The sequence below is a fragment of the Cheilinus undulatus genome, linkage group 2 (assembly GCF_018320785.1).
Source record: "Cheilinus undulatus linkage group 2, ASM1832078v1, whole genome shotgun sequence".
Classification (NCBI taxonomy): domain Eukaryota; kingdom Metazoa; phylum Chordata; class Actinopteri; order Labriformes; family Labridae; genus Cheilinus; species Cheilinus undulatus.
Window position 1 is genome coordinate 40,449,296 of NC_054866.1, and position 20,884 is coordinate 40,470,179.

The following is a 20,884-nucleotide window of genomic DNA, read 5'->3' on the forward strand; positions in this document are numbered from 1 at the left end:
GACATTTGCTATGAAGGATTTCAACTTGAGTTATTACTAATACAACACCATGTAAAACATAAAAAATAGAGATATATCTATCATAATCTTTGATTACTGTCATGGGCTGTATTCTTTATGCAAAGATTGGCAGATAAATTTGCTGAAATTGTCTCTGCAAGCAATGTTATTAAAGCATTATTATATTTACTGCCAAAATAATGGAAAAGTAGGTCGCTTAAATCCAGTGTTTAGCTCCTTAATATTTAGCATTTGTAAGCATGAGTAATATGGTTCCAATATGTCAGTATTTGCCAAAAAAATTCTGACAAAAGCTTCAAATTCGTTCCATTCATTAAGTATCAGAAGCCCAATTAGAGTTTTCCTCCAGTCATAACAATTTGGACCTCTTGGCAACCAAAACTGATCCCACTTATGGGACCCTGGCCCACCAGATGAGGATCACAGTTGTAAAGAGCTTGTTGTTAATAGGCTCTAGCACACAGGGGCTATAGGGGAACCAAACTGTAATCCATCGGTTCCCAACTTGGGGTCGGGGGGCGGCAAAGATCCTTGGGGGGAGCGAGACTTTGTCTGCTGTGAGGCTACCAAAATTAATGGGGGGGGGGCTCCAAGAAAAATGGTTGGGAAACACTGTAATCTACTGTCCTACTGTCTTCAAACTTCATGTAAAATATCCTAAAACATGACACACTTAATAGCATGACACTTCTTAAAAGAAGACAAAAATGTTTTTCTCCTGTCTGCAAATGTTGCTAGGGTCATTTTTAAGAGGCAACGTCCACCTGTTTTAGATAAAGACACCTTAAAAACATGAATAATGAGAGAAGAATTAATGCATCAGTATGTTCAAGTCCTAAGCAAATAAAAATAAAATAAACAAAGGTAATTAAGAACTAGGTTGGGGTCACTTTTCTTTTCAGTATTTGGGTAATTTTTTCCCTTAATGATCTTGTTTGCATCCCATAAATAACCGGGTTTAAATTTGCCGGGATCACATGAAATAAAATATAAGCAATCTTCCTGAGATCTGGGTAATCTGGGAAACGGTGTAATATGATAGTCAAAAAACCTGACCAGAGCATTATGACGTACAGAACCAGGTGGCTGGCACATGTTTGTAGCGCTCTGTTATTCAGCTCTTTGTTCTTCTTGATCCAGCAGATTAGAGCTATCCTAATGTAGGTGACAGCTATGCCGCCGATGGAGCAGCTGAACAGCAGCACGGTGAAAAAGAGTCCGTAGATGTTGTTGATTGATACATCTTCACAGGAAAGCTTAAAGAGGGATGCATTGTCACAGTAAGCATTTTGAATGAGAGATCTACAGTGAGACAGCCTCACTGTGAGACCAATAAGAACAGACACCAGCACCAAAGACACCCCCCATGCAGTCACAGACAGTCCGATGACAGTTCTGGTGGTCATAATTGAGCTGTATCTCAGAGGGTGACATATTGCTACGTATCTATCAATAGCCATAATGACAAGGATCATATGTGAAGCAGAGCCGAACGTGTGGCTGCAAAAAGCTTGAAAAGCACATTGTTTGAAGGTGACAAAGCGCTCTGTGGAGATGATGTGGGCCATGAGCTGAGGCAGCAGGACTGTGTTACCGATCAGATCATTGACAGAGAGGTTACAGAAAAGCATGTACATCGGCTGGTGCAGACTCTTCTCTGTGATGATGAGCACAAGGACTCCAATGTTGGAAAAAAGCAGAGAGAAGTACACAAACAGCAGTAAGAAAAACAGAGGGTAAGTAAACTCAGGAGAGATGCTGAAGCCTTGGATCTCCAGGATTTCCCCTGACACGGTCACGTTGCTTTTCATTCTGTTTGACTTGAAGAAAAACCCAAAAGAAGAATAAAAGAAATAGCTGAATGGTCATTACACTTAATTAGAAGATTAATCAAAATTCTGAATACCATAAGGCAATACTTACTTGTTTTCTTAATTTTTATCCTCTTCTTTTCTAAAAAATACTGCAGAAAAATTACACAGTGAACCATAAATTAAGCATGAATTACAAATTTTTAGCCCTAAAAAACAGCACCACAATATCTTAAACTCTTATCAAACAATAGATGCACAGCAAAGCTTACAATCAGGCATATTCACAGCACTGTAAGTTAAAAAGACAGCAGTGTTTGTCCTCAGAGATGTCACTACCTTGCTCATAGAGACTGATTCTCTCCCCAGCTTCATCTTCATCCTTTATATCTTCAGAAAGAGTGACATTCAACATTGCCCTCCCAGTTCAGAGCTGCAGTGTGTCATTATACTTTTCTTTTTTTACACTGATTTTATCATTACGTATAAGCATGTGCTGATGGGTGTGATGTTTCTGTGGGAGTTACACAATTGCCAAACATTGCAGATACAGCTGTGGGTCAAGAAGGGCTAGGATGGTTTCAGCACTAGTGTGATTGTTAGAAATCTTATCTCTTCAATGATGTGGATGTATGTTTTATAATAAAGTTTGGATTATAGTGCTAATTAACTGTGCAGGTGCTAAATTAATGCATAAATGACCTCTGACCTTATAAAGTTTGTGGCAAATATGACAGAAATCCCCCGACCTGTGAACTTCAAAGAAATTAACAGAGCAGAAATTAGCAGAAATGTGTACCAAGTTTTAAGAAGTGTTTGGAAGCTTTCTTGATAAGGAAAGGAAGGAAAGCAAGGGGCTCAATGACCTTTGACCTAGGAACTCTGAAATTTGATCAGTTTTTCCTTGAGAAAGTGTGGAAATTTGTGCAAAGCATCCTCAAGATATTTTGTAGTACACTATGATGATATGTATCTGATACTGACTGCACAAACAGACAATTGGGTGGATGCACAAACCAAAAACAAAGTGTCTCTGGCCCACTTATGTGGAGACTATCATTTTTAAATGCACCATAAAGAGGCAACAAATAGAAATGATTAGTGTTACAATATGCTTTCACAGAGTCATATTTTTGTTGTCACTAATTTGCATCTGTTTTATCTCACAAAACTGCACATAATTTAGAACAGAGCTTCTCAACTGGTCCAGCCATTGGACCCACCACCTACTGTAATGTGTAGTAGAGACCTATATGTCTAATTTTATTAAATTAATTCAACAAACTATATATACAGGTATATCTATAAAAAAAAAGGAAAATCACGAAAAAGTTCAATATTTTTTGTCACTCATTTCAGAAAGTAAAACCCATATATTATATAGACTCATTACACATCGAGTGAAATATTTCAAGCCTTTATTTTTTGAAATGTTGATGATGATGGCTTACAGATAATGAAAACCCAAAACTTAGCATCTCAGAAAATTGGAATATTACAAAAGATCAACAAAAAAGGTTATTTTAAACAGACATGTCAGGCCTCTGAAAAGTATGCTCATTTCTATGCACTCAATACTTGGTCAAGCCTCCTTTTGCATGAATTACTGCATCATTGCGGCGTGGCATGGAGGCGATCAGCCTGTGGCACTGCTCAGGTGTAATGGAAGCCCAGGTTGCTTTGATAGTGGCCTTCAGGTCATCTGCATTGTTGGGTCTGGTGTCTCTCATCTTTCTCTTGACAATACTCCATAGATTCTCTATGGGGTTCAGGTCAGGCCAGTTTGCTGGCCAATCAAGCACAGTAACACCATGGTCATTGAACCAGCTTTTGGTACCTTTGGCAGTGTGGGCAGGTGCCGAGTCCTGCTGGAAAATGAAATCAGCATCACCATAAAGCTTGTCAGCAGAAGGAAGCATGACGTGCTCTAAAATGTCCTGGTAGATGGCTGCGTTGACTGTGAACTTCAGAAAACACAGTGGACCAACACCAGCAGATGCCATGGCAGCCCAAATCATCACTGACTGTGGAAACTTCACACTGGACTTCATGCAATGTGGATTCTGTGCCTCTCCACTCTTCCTCCAGTCTCTGGGACCTTAATTTTCAAATGACATGCAAAAATTACTTTCATCTGAAAAGAGGACTTTGGACCACTGAGCAACAGTCCATTTCTTTTTCTCCACAGCCAAGGTAAGATGCTTCTGACGTTGTCTCTGGTTCAGGAGTGGCTTGACACGAGGAATGCCACATTTGTAGCCCATGTCTAGGATTTGTCTGTGCGTAGTGGCTCTTGATGCGCTGGCTCCAGCCTCAGTCCACTCCTTGTGAAGCTCCCCCAAATTCTTGAATGGATTTTGCTTGACAATCCTCTCAAGGCTGCGGTTATCCCTGATGCTGGTGCACCTTTTCCTACCACACTTCTTCCTTCCACTCATCTTTCTATGAATATGCTTGAATACAGCACTCTGTGAACAACCAGCTTCTTTAGCAATGACCTTTTGTGGCTTACCCTCCTTGTGGAGAGTGTCAATGACTGTCTTCTGGACATCTGTCAAGTCTGCAGTCCTTCCCATGATTGTGTAGCCTACTGACCCAGACTGAGAGACCATTTAAAGGCTCAGGAAACCTTTGCAGGTGTTTGGAGTTAATTAGCTGATTAGGGTGTGACACCATGACTTTCCAATATTGAACTTTTTCACAATATTCTAATTTTCTGAGACACTGAATTTTGGGTTTTCATTATCTGTAAGCCATAATCGTCAACATTTCAAGAAAAAAAAATGCTTAAATATTTCACTCCATGTGTAATGAGTCTATATAATATATGGGTTTCACTTTCTGAAACAAGTGACAAAAAATATTGAACTTTTTCATGATATTCTATTTTTTTAGATTTACCTGTAATATTCAACCTGGGCTTCTATAGCACCTCAGCAGTGCCACAGGCTGATCACCTCCATGCCCAGCCGCATGCTACAGTAATTCATGCAAAAGGAGCCCCATGCAAGTATTGAGTGCTGTACATGCTCAAACTTTTCAGGCGTCCAACATTTCTGTGTTTAAAAACTTTTTTATTGGTTTCAAGTAATATTTAGATTTTCTGAGATACTGAATTTTTGGTTTTCATTAGCTGTAAGCCATAATAATCAAAATTAAAAGAAATGAACACTTGAAATTTATCAGTCCGTGTGTGATGAATCTATAGAATATAGGATTTATTTTTTTGAATACTGATTACTGAAATTAATCATCTTTTTTGATTATAATCTAATTCATTGAGATGCACCTGTACTCTTAGTTTAAGACAGTACCCTTGTGCAAAAAGGTGGACTTTCAAAATACGACAAAAAGGGGAGACTAATCCAGATTAACTTCAGAAATTCTGAGATTAGTTGTGAGTTAAAACTGTGGTCATTTGAGCTGCCTGATTCTTATATCAAACTACAATACAGTAGTGGTGGTAAAGCACAGCGGCATGGCTAGGGATTTAGGGCCCCTAGAAAGATTATTACACTGGGCCCCCCCTTAACCGGCTAGCCAAGCAACAAATGCTGCCTCTTTTTTTTTTTTTTTTTTTACAGATATCACTGCATTTTAATGTATTTTTGAACCATAACTTCCCCATTTATGAGCATTATTTTTACTATTATTTTTAATTTACTTGCATTGTTTTGCAGTTCTGGACCACACCATTTGGACATTTTTAAGGGAGGAGCAGGTGCCCCCAGTATTGTATTTTACACTATTTCAGTGATACTCAACGTGGGGCTCTTGAGCCACATGTGGCTCTTTTGTGATGATTTGTGGCTCTTATGTCTTAATTTGAAATATTATTCCCCAGAAAACCCTAAATAAAGGGAAACTTTGACCTTAGAAATTATCCATTGCAAGTTACATTAATCAGTTTGTTTCCCACACTTATAGAGTTGGCTTTAATTGACAACTTTTGAAATTGTCTGTATATTTTTATTGCCCTTTTTTGCATTTTTTTGCCACTTTAATCAATTTTTTACTGCTTTAAGCCCACTTTTGACACTTCTTTTTGTCCAGTTTTTGACTCTTTTATTCTGCTTTTTACAGCCCTGTGATTGACTGGCGACCAGTCCAGGGTGTACCCCACCTCTCACCCAATGACAGCTGGGATAGGCTTCAGCCCCCCCTCAACCCCTAATGGGATAAACGTAAAAGAATGGATGGATCCTGCTTTTTACTATTTGCAATTTTTTCCCTATCTTTGCCACTTTTCACCCATTTAAGCTGCCTTTCGCCATTAAATGCCACTTTTTTCCCAAATTTTTGCCACGCTTTGCTGTTTTTTGCCCATTCTCCCACATTTGGCTGCCTTTTGCCTATTTTACACACTTTCCACTCATTTTTTGTCGTGTTTTTAGTACTTTTGACCATTTTTGCCACCTGTAACACATTTTTTGTCACTTCTCACCCACATTTTGCCACTTTCTGTCCTTTTGTGCCACTTTTCTCCCCCATTTTTGTCACTTTTCACCCAGTATTTGGCCTTCTATGCCGATTTTGCCCCTTTTCACCCTTTTTGCTGCTTTTTGACCATTTTGCCCCCTTTAACTTATTTTTATTGCCACTTTAACCTATTTTTGCCACTTTTTACCACTTAGATCGTGCCTCTTGCAACGCTGCTCTATTTGATACAAATTTCAGTCTGTTGACCAATTCATTTAGTCACTTTTGATTCAAATTATGACACTAAATGCTAAGAAAAGTAAATAAAATCACACTTTTCATTGCTGGCTTCTCAAGGGCCCCTTCCTACTGTGGGCCCGGGTAATAAGTACCACCCCGTGCTACACCCCTGGTAAAGCAATACACATGGATTACAGCCACAGTGAAAGGGAAGGTAATTCTGTCTTCACATCTCCTCTCTGCTGAGAGTTTCCCAAAGTGCCCCCTCCTCAATAAACTACATCCTGCTTAAATATCTTTTGAAGCAGCTTCATAGTGCCTTTTATACTCATGCAAATAGCATCTTAGGTCCTCCTTCCATGGGGAACATTTTTCTAACTCTGTTTATGTGTTAATGTGAAAACTGAATTTTGTGCTGGTATGCTTCACATTTACACATGATGCTTGTTGATGCTTGCAATCAAATATCATTACCCACTCGTGCAGCACTAGTGCAGAGGTGCTGATGTGTTTCATAGGGATGCAATGTATTGTCTACAAAATTCAATGACAACTTTTCTCAATGAAGGATTGTTTTAAAGCCAAGACAAAATACAGCTTGAATTCAGATTCTTCATGGCATATAACCTCAATAACAGTTATTGACCATGACAGCTGTGATTAGAGTGTCACAAACTGTAGAAGTGAAGGATTCACTTTTATTAAGCAGAATGAAAAAAAACTCAACAGTGAGGAAGAAAAAATCAGTTACATGAGTGAGAATGCTTTCATATCATTTTGCCGCACTCTTTTTACAGTGTGTTGTTTTTGCAACTGTGTCTCTGAAACTGGACTGACTCAGTATTTATCAAAACATTTTAACACTTGTGAGTTGTGGACACCAGAACAATTCACTTAGTTTCTTCTGAGAGTTCAAATAAACAGAATATTATTCATTTATTGTATGGTATTTATTGTATGCACTTGTGATATACAAGGTTTTGTGACATTGGTACATCTTTCACAGGGAAAGAGTAAAACGAAGAATTTTGTTGGTGGGGTAGGAAACCCTCATAATTAAACCTCGCCATATTACATTCAGAATGAAACTGAACACACTGTAATGAAAGAAAACAAGGAGATTTTTTTCTAGTTTTCTTTTTCAAGGAAAAATGTGAAAACCAACTTCTTGGAGACAATGAACAGGACAAAGTCATATTTTCTGCTAAATGAAATATACTTCCTTGTCATTTTCTTATTTGCCATTTAAAATAAAAAAGGTTTAAGTATGAACAAAAATAAACTCAAAGGTAAAAGTTTGATTGTATAGGGAAATATATTTTATATTTCAGAATAAATGTGTTGACAAAAACATGAGCCAATTTCATAAAGAGCAGCATTAAAGCTGATATTTTCCCTTTTTAAAGTGTGGCATGCTTCACTTTAAAGCTGTCATTACTTCATATTGTCAGTCAAATCTGTGCTCTGACCATGATGAATACCACGGTCATTCTCTCACTTTAGTATCTATTTTCATCTGTGCTTCATTTTTGTTGTAACAGAGGGGAAAAGCTGCTCCATGTCTTGTTTCTTCACAAGGTGAAACATGAAAATATTTTACTATTATACATTCTGCATGTATTGTCCTTACAAAGATCTTTGGAGCTAACTTGTACTGCTGGATTTGTCTGTCATCACTGGTTGCTCAGTATTCTTCATTTTAAAAATAAAGCATCTTATTCCCCACAAAAAATATCAGATGTTTTATATCAAAAAACAGAGAATGTGTCACAGCTTTGATGAGCCCACGCTTCTCCTCAGAAACATTTTAATGCTCTGCTTGAGTTCTGCAGTTTTCAGTCCGTAGATAATCGGGTCCAAAAATGGGGGGAAAATTATTACTGACACTCCGAGGGCCCTTCTCATAAAAGGCGACGCGCTCTCGATGCGGTGAGCGAGGAGTGTGATGAAAGTGTTAAATTCGAGGATCATAAAGATGACTAAATGTGTGCCACACGTCTGAATGGCTTTTCTCCTGGCGTCTGGTTGACTGTTCATCACACATGTACGTAGGATCTGTGCATAGGTGTACAGTATTATCAGCAACGGCCCACCTTGGAGAAAAGCTATACCAGCTAATCCATAGTAGTTGTTCACTCTGGTGTCCTCACAGACCAGCTTTAATAAAGACGGATTGTTACAGTACAGGTCTACAATGTGAGTTCTGCAGATTTTCAAACGTACAAGCAGAAAAATTAAAGTAAAGATCAAAGAGAAATTAATAAACCATGCTGAAATGATAATTTTCACCAAGGTATTTGAACTCATGATGGCATTATACCTCAAAGGGCAACATATAGCGATGTATCTGTCATAAGCCATAGCACTCAGGATCAGTAAGTTCCTGTGCCGTAGATATGAATGAGAAGAGCTTGAATGACACATGCAGGGTATGATATCAGTCTGCTCTTTGTCACGATGCTCACAATGAGCTGAGGAAACAAACTTGTAGCTCCCACCATGTCACTGGTGACCAGGTTTAACAGCAGGATAAACATGGGCTTCTGCAGGGATTTAGTCCAAGCGATCGTCATTAATATCAACAAGTTACAGAACATGATAAACAGATATGTTAAAGTCCCTAACAGAAAGGCTGGGTAAACAGATAGATCAGATAAACCCAGGGTTTCCAGTGTGAGCAATACTACTGAAGAGGCATTTGTGGACATGATTGCACAACACTGTCAAACTTCTGCCAACTTCTGATGGATCACCTTGTAGCTGTAAAATAGAAAAACATCAGAAATGTGATCCCTTAGATGACATACAGTCTAACTCTGTGTGTAACCTCTTACCTGGGACAGCTCCCTGCACTCAGCTGCAGCTGTCAGAGGCCATGTAGAAGACTCTGCCTTTTATTAAAGGCCCCCCATAGACTGTGGAAAGAACTGGAAAAACCCTGTGTGACGTCAGACTTCCATATTGAAATCACAGTCTCAACCAAACTTTGAATCAACCTAATGGCCTGCCCACTAAGCATGACTTCCTGTCAGCTAGCTAGCTGGCATTTTAGTTGACAGAAATGCAGCCTCTGCCTGTCGAGCTATCTGTCAATCAAATGAGACGCGCCAATCAGTCCGCAGTGAGTTTTTTCCTAAATATAATCTAAACCATTGAGGTACAAAAAAATTCGCCCTCCGTACAGTGAGAGCACATGCAGACATTAGATGATGAGACATGTTTGTTTTTTTGTTTTTTGGGGGGGTTGCTGCTGCATACCGGAAGGACATTAAAACAACTGCCCTTTCCATCCCGCTTTTTAATTCATTTGAACTCCCTTGTCCCACTCCTCTGATCATTGCCATCATTTATCGCTCCCCCAAACCAAATCCCAACCCTTTCACAGATTTTCCAGACTTTATAACCCAATTATGTTCCATCTCATCCTCTGTTCTCCTTCTTGGTGATTTTAATTTCCATAGTGACAATACAACTTCCAAATCTGCCAGTGAATTTCTGGACCTTTTACACTGCTTCAACTTCACCTAACAAGTCAACTTCCCCACCCACAGCCCCGGACACACACTGGACTTAGTTTGCTCTACTGGCCCCGAAATTCATCATCTCTCAAGTTTCAACCTCCACATCTCCGACCACCTAGCTATAACCATGGACAGTGAGCTTCCCATCCCCACTCCAAGACAAAAACACATCATATATCATATATCATATATCATATCCTTCAGCCTCCGTCACCAACCACATCACATTAATGGCATTTTTTCCCTCTGACATTACTTTTACTTTTATACTTTAAGTAGTTTTGAAACCAGTACTTTTATACTTTAACTTGAGTAAAAAGCTTGAGTTGATACTTCAACTTCTACAGAAGTCTTTTTAAACCCAAGTATCTATACTTCTACCTGAGTAATGAATGTGAATACTTTGGACACCTCTGTTTGATTCCAATTATATACCAGCACAAACTTAAGAATTTTATCCTCTATAATGTCAGAATTTTCTTTATCTTAAGCCAAAAAAAAAAAAAAAAGAAAAAAAAAATCAATCAGAGCGTCATTTTTGGTGACTTTATTTGTTCATAAAAGGCTTTAAAGTCATGAAACACTCAATAAAAGCATCAAGGTAGGAGGAAGAACTCTGAATATGTTCAGTAGCTCATTACAGTTCATCAGTGATTTATTATACAGAAAAACAGCATGTCACATGATGCAATGAGCTACAGTAGCTCAGTCTGTCAGGATGTAAAGGCTGGGAACAGAAGAGATGCCGGTTCCTTTCTAAATCAACCAGAGGTGCCAGGTCACTTCCTGAGTTCTTGAGGCACTGAACACCGGACTACTAAGGTGCTCTGGTGTGGGCACCAGCCCCTCACTTTGGCATCTCTCCATTAGTGCATGTCAGACTATACATGTATTCCAGCCTAAGTGTGTGTGTGTATAGCATGTTCCACAACACAATGTAAAAGTTGAATTTCTCCTTTAAGTTCATTCCCTCTAACTTAGGTTAATAAATGCTCCTTAGGTTTTTGTATTTCTTAGAGTCTATTATCTTTTCCCCCTAACAGATCCTTTTTTTCCTTTTATTAGACTAAGCTCAATTACTCTTAGTCTATTTATTAATTTATCAGCCTAATTTATATGTGTGTTTGTTTCAGGCCTTACATACTGTTGCTGTCTGAGTCACTGTGTTTTTATCTGTTTTTATTTACAAGCTGGGTAAGCTTAAAAAAAATCTTGTTCTTATGTAAAAAAAACCCATTTTTTTAAAATCTGTGACTGCAGTGTATCAAGAGTCTCCTGTCTTGTAAAAAAATGCATTTTCATGTAAAATAGGCTTTCTACAAAGTACAGAACTGTTAAAAAATAATTCCAGCTTGTGTTCTTGGACTTTTATGAACATATTTTTGAGAATAATGTCCACACAGATTTCTCTTAAAATGGCACACTCTTTTCTTAGTGACAAAAGATTAAAAATGACAAAATTATGCAGAATTATGCAGAAACTCTACTCTTCTTTAAGACTGTGAGTAAAGTGTTTCGTATTTCTCTTGTATATAAGCCGTATACAAGCGGATTGAGGAGAGGAGGAACAACAAATATCAGCATGCCCATGATCTTCTGCAGGTCAGCCGAAACATTTTTGAACCTGTGAGATAAAATAGTGAACATTCCTACAATCTGAAATATGATGATTATGACCAGCTGAGCCACACATGTGTTGACTGCTTTAGCTTTTGCTTCAGACCTCCGTGAAACCACACATGTGATCAGGATCTTCACATATGAAAACACCTGAACAGAGACACTCACAACCTGCATGACAGCTGTGGTGAACAGTCCTATGATGTTGTTGAGCATCGTGTTTCCACATGTGAGCTTCAGCAGAGAGGGGTTATCGCAGAACACATTCATGATGACAGACCTGCAGCGGGGAAGTCTAGTCTGCAGGGAGAACAGTGAAACAATCAGGACAAAGTCAAGACCCCAAACTAGAGACACGATAAAGACGACAACTCTGGGGGTCATGATGGAGCTGTAACGTAGCGGCATGCAGATGGCTGCATAACGATCAAAAGACATGGCTGCGAGTATAAACAGAATCCCTCCACCGTACATGTGCAGCAGAAAAGCCTGTAAGACACAGAGAGGATAGAAAACTCTGCTGGACTCAGTAACAATGTCTGACAAGACTTTAGGAAGCATTGCAGAGATCCCAATCAAATCATTAAGGGGAAGACTGAACAGGATGAAGTACATGGGCTTGTGAAGGTTTTTCTTCACAATGATCAGAGTCAACAAAGTCAGGTTGCAGAAAATTGCAAAAAAATAGACTGCAATACCAAAAAAGAATATGGGGTACTTTCCTCCAGGTGGGATAGAAAATGGGTCCAGAGTTAACTCAGATCTAAAACCAAATGATTCATTTTCCATGTTTATATCAGTAAATAGTCACAGCAATGCTACAATATCATTTGCTGAGATTGAATCAGCATTCAAGACTAGCAGTTTCCTGTTATACATCAGCAGAGTAGAGCTGAATGAATGCTGACAGGTATGGGCTGTCCCTGCTTTATTTATGGTGCCTGAGCAGAATCTCAGCTTCATAATGTCACCTTTACCTCTGGGATTCTGGACGGCTCTGCAAAGACTTATATTATCACAATAACTTTATAAATGAATGAACACTTCACTTGCATGCACAGAACATATAACTTGTTTCTGAACAAAATGTTTAAAAATGTCCACTAAATATGAACTTATTCCCAGCATATTCAAAACAGAATAAGATGATGCTACTAACTGATAAGAAACAGCATACAAAATAGGCATGAGATGTAAAACTCAAAAAGAACCCTTTTTAATAATGTTGGTTAGCTAAGGGCTTATCAGTCTTTCAAAGCCAAGGATCACAGCTAGGAGTCCTGCCCTCAAAATAACTCATACTCTTAGTACACTCCAGAGACCTGTATCAGAAATGTATCGCAATAAAGGTCAGAAATTAAGCATGAAATAATATAAAATAGCCTTTGTGGTCATTTACAACTTTTAATCTTATATTTATTGATGTCATTGTCTTTTTTCGTAAAACTTTATTTTCTTTCTCAACACTAAAAATGACTTTTTAAGAACTATACCTCTTGTTATTCATTCTTTGCATTGAAGTCTTTTTCTGTCTGTCTTTGTAATTCTTTCCAAAGCAACAGTATTTAATTTTACCTCCTTAAAATAATAATTTGATATTCAGTCTACAACAACTTTAAACAGAGAAAATGACGTTCATCAAATTTCCACAAAGCACCCCAATCTTCTGCTCTCAGCACTGTGTAACTTTAGCAGCAGGCTGCATTTATCTCAAGAGATTTTTTTTATAGCACCAGTTCACACACAGCCTTAAGCCAAAAAGAAGCCAGTTAGCCCAAGACAATCCGGCTGCAGTCTGTTCATCTCTGATAGCAGCTCTAACAGATCGTTCATCTGAGATGCAGTATATTTTACAACAGAAACACATGAAAAAGTTAGGGTAAGGGTTTGGATACCAAAAATTAAAAGGTGAAAACCTGACCTGCAAAACTTTATTACAAAACATTTAACAAAGACAAGTAAATAGTCTGCTTTCAGGAAAAAAGCTTGTCCTCCTTGTAAACATTCTAGCAGAAAATGGATCTTGTTTAGCTCCATTAGTTACCTTAGACATAGATAACAGAGATATGTAGCTACCATAGCTAAAGTAAAGCTCACAAAGCAGCTACGTAAGCTACATATCTACATTATCTATGCAGATGCATTAGTATTGGCTACGTTTGTTAAATCTCACATTGCTAAAGCTAACTTGGGGCATTGGCTTCTCTAGTAACATTTGTTACGTAGCTAGCATGTGTTAGCTTTTGCTAAAGCTAACAGAGCTATAGTGAGCCACCATTTGTGTAACTACTTCTAAAACGGATCTATACATAATATAATCATGGATTAGACCTTTGATATTTTTCTGTTTTATTTATGAAATGTTCCTCAGTCTGTGATGTTTGCAGTGTGGTTATATGATCAATGTCACTTCCAGACTTTGTTTATGATGAAAGTCGAATTAAAGAAAAACATCTAAAAGTGGAAATTGTTGTCTCTGATTAAGTAGCGTCACCATGTGTAGAAAGTAATCTAATCAAAGTTATTTCTCAGGCTTTAATACAAGTAAATGCATTTTATGGCAAGAAATTGTGTTTTCCTTGTTGATCTTAAAGTTAGTCTTTTCTGTTATAAAAAATCCTGCAACTTCTGTCTCAAAAATATTTAGATCCTGGCTAAAACCAGTTTGGTCTAAAACTACAGTTTATGCAGGAGACAAAATTAAGCACAACATCTTAATTGTCATCTCATCATCTTATTATCACTGGACAAACTGCTGGCTATTATGGACAATAACAGCCACCCTCTGCACACTGCCATCACTGCCCAGAGGAGTATGTTCAGCAGCAGGCTGCTCTCAATGAGCTGCTCCACAGATAGATTGAGGAGATCTTTCCTACCCAGAGCCATCAGACTGTACAACACAGCACTGGGGAGGATTGCGGGGGCCGGGGAGGAAGCAGTACAAGCACAGCTACTGCATAAACATGGACAATAATAATTTGCAATTCTATAAAACAGAAGCACAATAATAACAACAATAATAAGAGCACCATGCACCTTCAAAATACAGTTACTGCACAACACTACTTTCATCTGCACTACCTCTTTGCTGTACTGTACCTACAGCTGTATGTTTATTCCACTGTGCCTTGGGTTCATCTGCATTATATATTTATTTATTTTTTGAGTTTTGGTAAGTCTGTCTTTAACTGTCTATTTAACCTAAACCTCTCCAGTAATGCCGGTTAATATTGCTTCAAGAGTTTCATCTACTGCTTATGAAAATATATTTTTTTTATAATGTTTCCCCATCTTACTACAACTCTCCTGCCTCTGTCTGTCGCCCTCCTGTTAACACTCAGCATATTATGTTACAGTTTATCTTGTATCTTATCCCTATAGTTTTTTCTACGTGTATAATGTTTTTATATCTTTCTAATTTTAGTTTAACTAAGTACCCTTTTGCACATTTCAAAACCGAGCTGCTGCAAGTGTTCTTCTTTCTTGTTTTGTTACCTATACCCTTGTTGTGTATGTATGTTATGGAACAGCTGAAACTTGAATTTCCTTTGGGATCAGTAAAGTATCTATATAATCTAACTGAATCTAATCTAATCTGACATAACTGTCTGTTTCACTTTTTTTCTTCAGTAAGCATATTTTTGATACCTTGTTTTAACACTTTTTTGTTGACTAATTTTATTGTGATAGTTCAAACCATTTTGATGGCTTATCTGAGTGTTGAATTTTCACTTAGAGGAGGACCACTTGACAAGCCCATATGGGTGTTTTTTGGCTTCTGCACATTTTTGTAATTATTACAACTTCCAAATTATCATTCTCATGTACTGTATTTTTTGTTTTATTCTGTTTTTTTTTTCCCTTTTGTTTGTTCGTATGTGAAATGCATCAAATTAAAACAAATTGAATATTGCTTATTTTGTTTAATACAGTATTTAACACTGTGATACATTTAACAGTTTGCAGTAGTAGTGCATGTACAAAATGACTCACTAAAGTCCAGTGATCCCCAGTCAGCATGGCAGCGTTTCATTCCAGTTGGGAGAGACCAGTAAATGATTTGAGATATCATTTGTTTTACATTGATGTGACACTAAATAATACTTATTTTACATGGATGAGAAGTTGGAGTAAGTCTTTGGCGTTTGGACTCTATGTTTATGAAGCCCCACATGTTATTTAATGTTTTATAAATAAAGTTAGATTTATGGTTCTCCCGCTGATGATGTTTGCTGGTCTCTACAGGACCCTTTGGGTTTTTCTTTAATATGCAGATTTGCTGCATGTATTAAAGACTCCACATGACAAGTCAGACAGTCAAAAGAGACTGGATTTATATGCATTTTTACCTTAATTGTACAGTAGGATTGTTTCAGACTGAACTTTCTGGATCAACAATTACATCCTAATTAGAGCCCATTTTGGCCCACGGTGCTTTAGCGAGACTCTTACTTGATTTAAAGTGTCTTTTCAATCTACTCTAGTTCTTGTCAGTTTGGAAGTATGAGATAAAAAAATGATTATGATAATTATCTATTCCAACTCAAATCCATCTTCATCAAAAGGATGAGTTCATTTGTGTTATGTAACTAGAAACAGTTGCAAATTGGCAGAGTTACATCAGCGTGAAGGCTCATTACTTTGTCAAAACATTTTTATTAATGAGCCCCTTGGAGATTAAAGTAAACAATGTGTTATTAACTGTCTCACTTTGTAATTAATCCCCAGACGATCAGTAAACCTCCGGTCCATGATGAGACTCTTTGTTTAATAAAACTCCAGAGACGCTGTTACATATGAGGCTGTGTCAGGGTAGAAACATTTGATTCTTTAAAATTATTACATGTCATTATTTAATAACAGATTAAAGTCCTTATGACTCTTCAACATAATCATCAAAAAACATGAATTTGCTTCTTGTTTTTCCATGCCTTTTAACCTGCAACATCCTATAAGATTATCCAGTTTTAATTTTTGAGTTGGATGGCTCAATAAATTAAAGTAAATTACATTTTATAACTGATATTGTTCAGCTTTTTTTCTTTCCCTTTTTATATGTACTTCAATTGAAAAACACAAATTGAAACAGAGCCCTAAAGCGGTCACATCGGGCCTCTGGGAGCAAGGACACCCAAAGGTTTGTTAGGACACAAGGATAACAGAAAAAGACTAATCATGTCACCCAAGAGAACCATGGATGCAGTGGACTCTGACACGACTCTGATAACTGATTTGACCCTCTTTAATACTCATGGGGAGTGTGTACATTTTTTATGTTTTCCCCCTTATATCCTTACAACTGCAATCAAACTCAGCTCTGTAAATGAATGAGCTTCATAAATAAAACTACTATTAACATTGTGAATGAGGTGTGCCAAGAACAACTAAAAGACATAATTTATCACTGAAAGGCCACAGAGAACCCCTCATAAAATGTTCTGAAGCTCAAGTTTTTATCTGCACGCATTCAATGGCACAGTTGAAAATCCTTTCTGATTTTCTTGAGGTTTATGGTCAGTTTGCCATCTTTACAAGGATAGTAAGATATTTAAATTGATGAAGAAACTGTTCTAAATACAGTTATTTCTCCTGTCTCCTGATCTGGACTTACAGTTCATTCAGAAAATATTCAGACAACCTTGTTTCAGTTTTATGATGCAGCCTGACGCGACTGTTGTTACAAAAAAAATGTATATTTTTGCATTCATCTATACTCTGTTGCCGCATAATGACAAACTGAAAACAGAATTTAAGGAACTTTTGCAAATTTATTAACAAGGATAAACTGAAATATTTAATTTACATAGGTAATCAGATCCTTTGAAAATAAAACTAGAAATTTAGTCCAGGTCCCTTCCATTTCTCTCTGTCTTTGATGAGATGTTTCCACACCTTGATTGGAGTCCACCTGTGGTAAATTAAATTGATTGGCCATTATTTAGAAAGCCACACCTCTCTTTATAAGGCCTCATAACTGACAACGCATATCAGAGCAAAAACCATGCCATGAGATCAAAGGAGCTGCCAGCAGAGCTCAGAGACAGGATTGTTGCAAGGCACAGATCTGGGGAAGCAACAAAAATTGTTCTGCACTGAAGGTTACCAAGAGCACAGTGGCCTCCTTCATTTTCAAATGGAGGAAGTTTGGCATAAACAAGAGCAGGCTGTCAGGCCAAACTGAGCAATCGGGGGAGAAGGGCTTTCATCAGAGAAGTGACCAAGAACTCTGACTGAGCCAACGAGGACGGAGATCTAACGAGGAGATGGGAAGAAGCTCCAGAAGGAAAACCACTACTGCAGCCCTCCACTGATCTGGGCTTGTGGCAGAAGCCTCTCCTCAGTGCAAAACACATGATAGCTATCTTGGAGTTTGGAAAAAAAAGCATTTGAAAGACTCAGACTGTGAGAAACAAGATTCTCTGGTCTCACGAAACCAAGATTGAACTGTTTGGCCTCAGTTCTAAATATTGTCTGACGAAAACCACTCATCTCCTGGCCAATACCATCCCAGCAGTGAAGCATGGTGGTGGCAGCATCATGCTGTAGGGGTGTTTTTCAGCTGTAGGAACTGGGAGACTGGTCAGGATTGAGGGAAAGCTGAACGGTGCAAAGTACAGAGTCCCTAACGAAAGCTTGTTCCTCAGCTCTTAGATCCTCAGACACAACTGCTCAGCAAGGCTGCAAATCACGGCTAACTGCTCTGTGTGGAGTGGCTGAAAACAAGAGAAAAACACAGATATCCACAAAAATAAGGGATATTGGGACAGAGATCCATATGTGACGAAATGGGTTCCCTGACATTTATATGGACCTGATTTCATGAACATGAAGCAGAGCCTGAAGGCACACATCTACCAGGATCAGCAGCAATGGATGTGTATCCCAACGTTTTGTTAATACAAAGCTTTAGATCGGTTGTTTCTTTGTATTGCAGTGATTCATTTACTTCTTTTTACTTTAGGTTATCTGTGAATCTGTGGCTGTTAAATTTGCTTGCAAAAATCTGGGGTGTATTTTAAAACAAGATTGATGTACCTTAGCTTTTTTACTTAATCTAGTTCGATTTTAACACCTGTTAAATCTCCCTTATATTTTAAATGTGAAAAATTAACAGTACAACTCCTAGCTTTAATTTTGTATAAATTGTTATAGCATCAGAAATGTTCACTTAATGAAGCAATCACAGAAATAACTTGATTTTTCAAACAGAAATAAATCAGGTTAATATACAAAAGCTCCTTCATTTAATCTGTGATAAATATCTTTGGCTTCAGGTTTTTTTTCGTCTTTAAAAGTAGCCATGTTAATCTGACATCACAGGACGTTATGTACAGCTAAAAAAAAAACTAATGTCATTAAGTGCCTGTTACATTAGATATTATTTTACTGTGTGGTTGATCTGATGAAATTGAAGGTCCCAGTTTTCCTCAAAGGTAAGAGGAAGAAGAATATAGTGGAGTTTAACTTCTATTCGTCGTTGACTACTCGTAGTAACTACTATAATAGCCCGGCTTTATCTTGTGTTTTTTTAAATGTGCCGTTATGGTTAAAAAAATTATTTTTGTTCACACTATTTTGGGGTAATTTTTGCCCTTTATTTGATCAGACAGCTGAAGAGAGACAGAAAACATCAAAAGAATATATAATATAGGTTTGGTGTGGGCAGGTGCCAAGTCCTGCTGGAAAATGAAATCTGCATATACCTAAAGCTTGTCAGCAAAGGGAAGCATGAAGTGGGCTGACTGTAAACCTAATTACACACAGAGACCAACACCTGCAGAAGACATGGCTCCCCAAACCATCACTGACTATGGGACTTTACTCTGGACCTCAAGTAACTTGGATTCTGTGCCTCTCCTCTCTTCCTCTAGACTCTGGGACCTTGATTTCCAAATGAAATTAAAAAATGCACTTTTATCTGAAAAGAGGACTTTAGACTACTGAGTAACCGTCCAGTCCTTTTTGTCCTTAGCCCAGGTAAGTTGCCGCTGACAAGACTTGTGTCAAGACTGGCTTGACACAAGGAATGCTAGCTGTAGCCAACTCCTTGTGAAGTTCTCCCAAATTCTTGAATGGTCTTCGCTTTACAATCCTCTTAAGGCTGCAGTTATCCCTGTTGCTTGTGCACCTTTTTTTTTTTTTTTTTTTAACATTTTTTTCCTCCCATTCAACTTTCCATTATTGTGGTTTATCTAGCACTCTATGAACAGCCAGCTTCTTATGCAATCAACCTTTCTGTCTTACTCTCCTTGTGCAGGGTGTCAATAATCATCTTCTGGACATCTGTCGAGTCAGCAGTCTTTCCCATGATTGTGTAGGCTACTAATCCAGACTGAGAGACCATTTAAAGGCTCAAGAAACCTTTCAGGTGTTTGGGGTTAATTAGCTGATTAGAGTGTGATTCCATGAGTCTCAAATAGTGACTTTTTTCACATTATTCTAATTTTCTGAGGTACTGAATGTTGGGTTTTCATTAGCTATAAGCCATAATTATCAAAATTAAAAGTAATAAACACCTGAAATATATCAGTTTTTTTGTAATGGATATATAGAATATTTGAGTTTCATTCTTCGAACTGAATTACTGACAGAAATCAATCTCTTTAATGGTATTCTAATTTACTGAGATGCACCTATAATTTGCGTCCTGTTTTGGTACAGGCCTGCTTTTATTTGGAAGGAAAATAAGGAACTGTTGGCATCAATGACTATGAATACATCAAAAGATGGAAAGGGAACTTGTTATGGATTATAAATGAATGAAGGAAACAGTAGAATGATAAACTTGTCTACTGAGTTGTCTCTAAGTTTTTTTAATTGAAATGGGACAGTAAGGGATATACGTCTTTCACATCACTGTGGCTGCAGGGAAATGCTGAAAGAGACAAAATAGCACTTGAATAATTTTGGTTTGCATTGTGGACAGGTGGGTTCAAGGGAAAGTGTCTGTTTTATTCTGTCTTTAGTATAAAAACTGCATTGCATCATACATCTCTTTCAACAACCATGTGTAGAGTCCCAGGCTGCACTCTTGGGTGTTCCCGCTGCTTAGCAGCTTAATAAAAGGCAGAGTCTTCTACATGGCCTCTGACAGCTGCAGCTGAGTGCAGGGAGCTGTCCCAGGTAAGAGGTTACACACCGAGTTAGACTGTATGTCATCTAAGGGATCACATTTCTGATGTTTTTCTATTTTACAGCTACAAGGTGATCCATCAGAAGTTGGCAGAAGTTTGACAGTGTTGTGCAATC

The 20,884-nt window shown here is 37.9% G+C and overlaps 2 protein-coding genes and 1 pseudogene across 2 annotated transcripts; all 3 read right to left on the reverse strand.

The window, feature by feature from the left end:
- Positions 1–896: 896 nt before the first annotated feature.
- LOC121524359 (olfactory receptor 13H1-like) lies at positions 897–1,832 on the reverse strand. Its single transcript, XM_041809717.1, has one exon. It carries the CDS (start codon positions 1,830–1,832, stop codon positions 897–899), a length of 936 nt encoding a protein of 311 aa, XP_041665651.1.
- A 6,426-nt stretch (positions 1,833–8,258) lies between these two features.
- LOC121516933 lies at positions 8,259–9,199 on the reverse strand (annotated as a pseudogene).
- Positions 9,200–11,482: 2,283 nt separating this feature from the next.
- Positions 11,483–12,421, reverse strand: LOC121516943 (olfactory receptor 52J3-like). Its single transcript, XM_041798382.1, has one exon. It carries the CDS (start codon positions 12,419–12,421, stop codon positions 11,483–11,485), a length of 939 nt encoding a protein of 312 aa, XP_041654316.1.
- Positions 12,422–20,884: the final 8,463 nt, after the last annotated feature.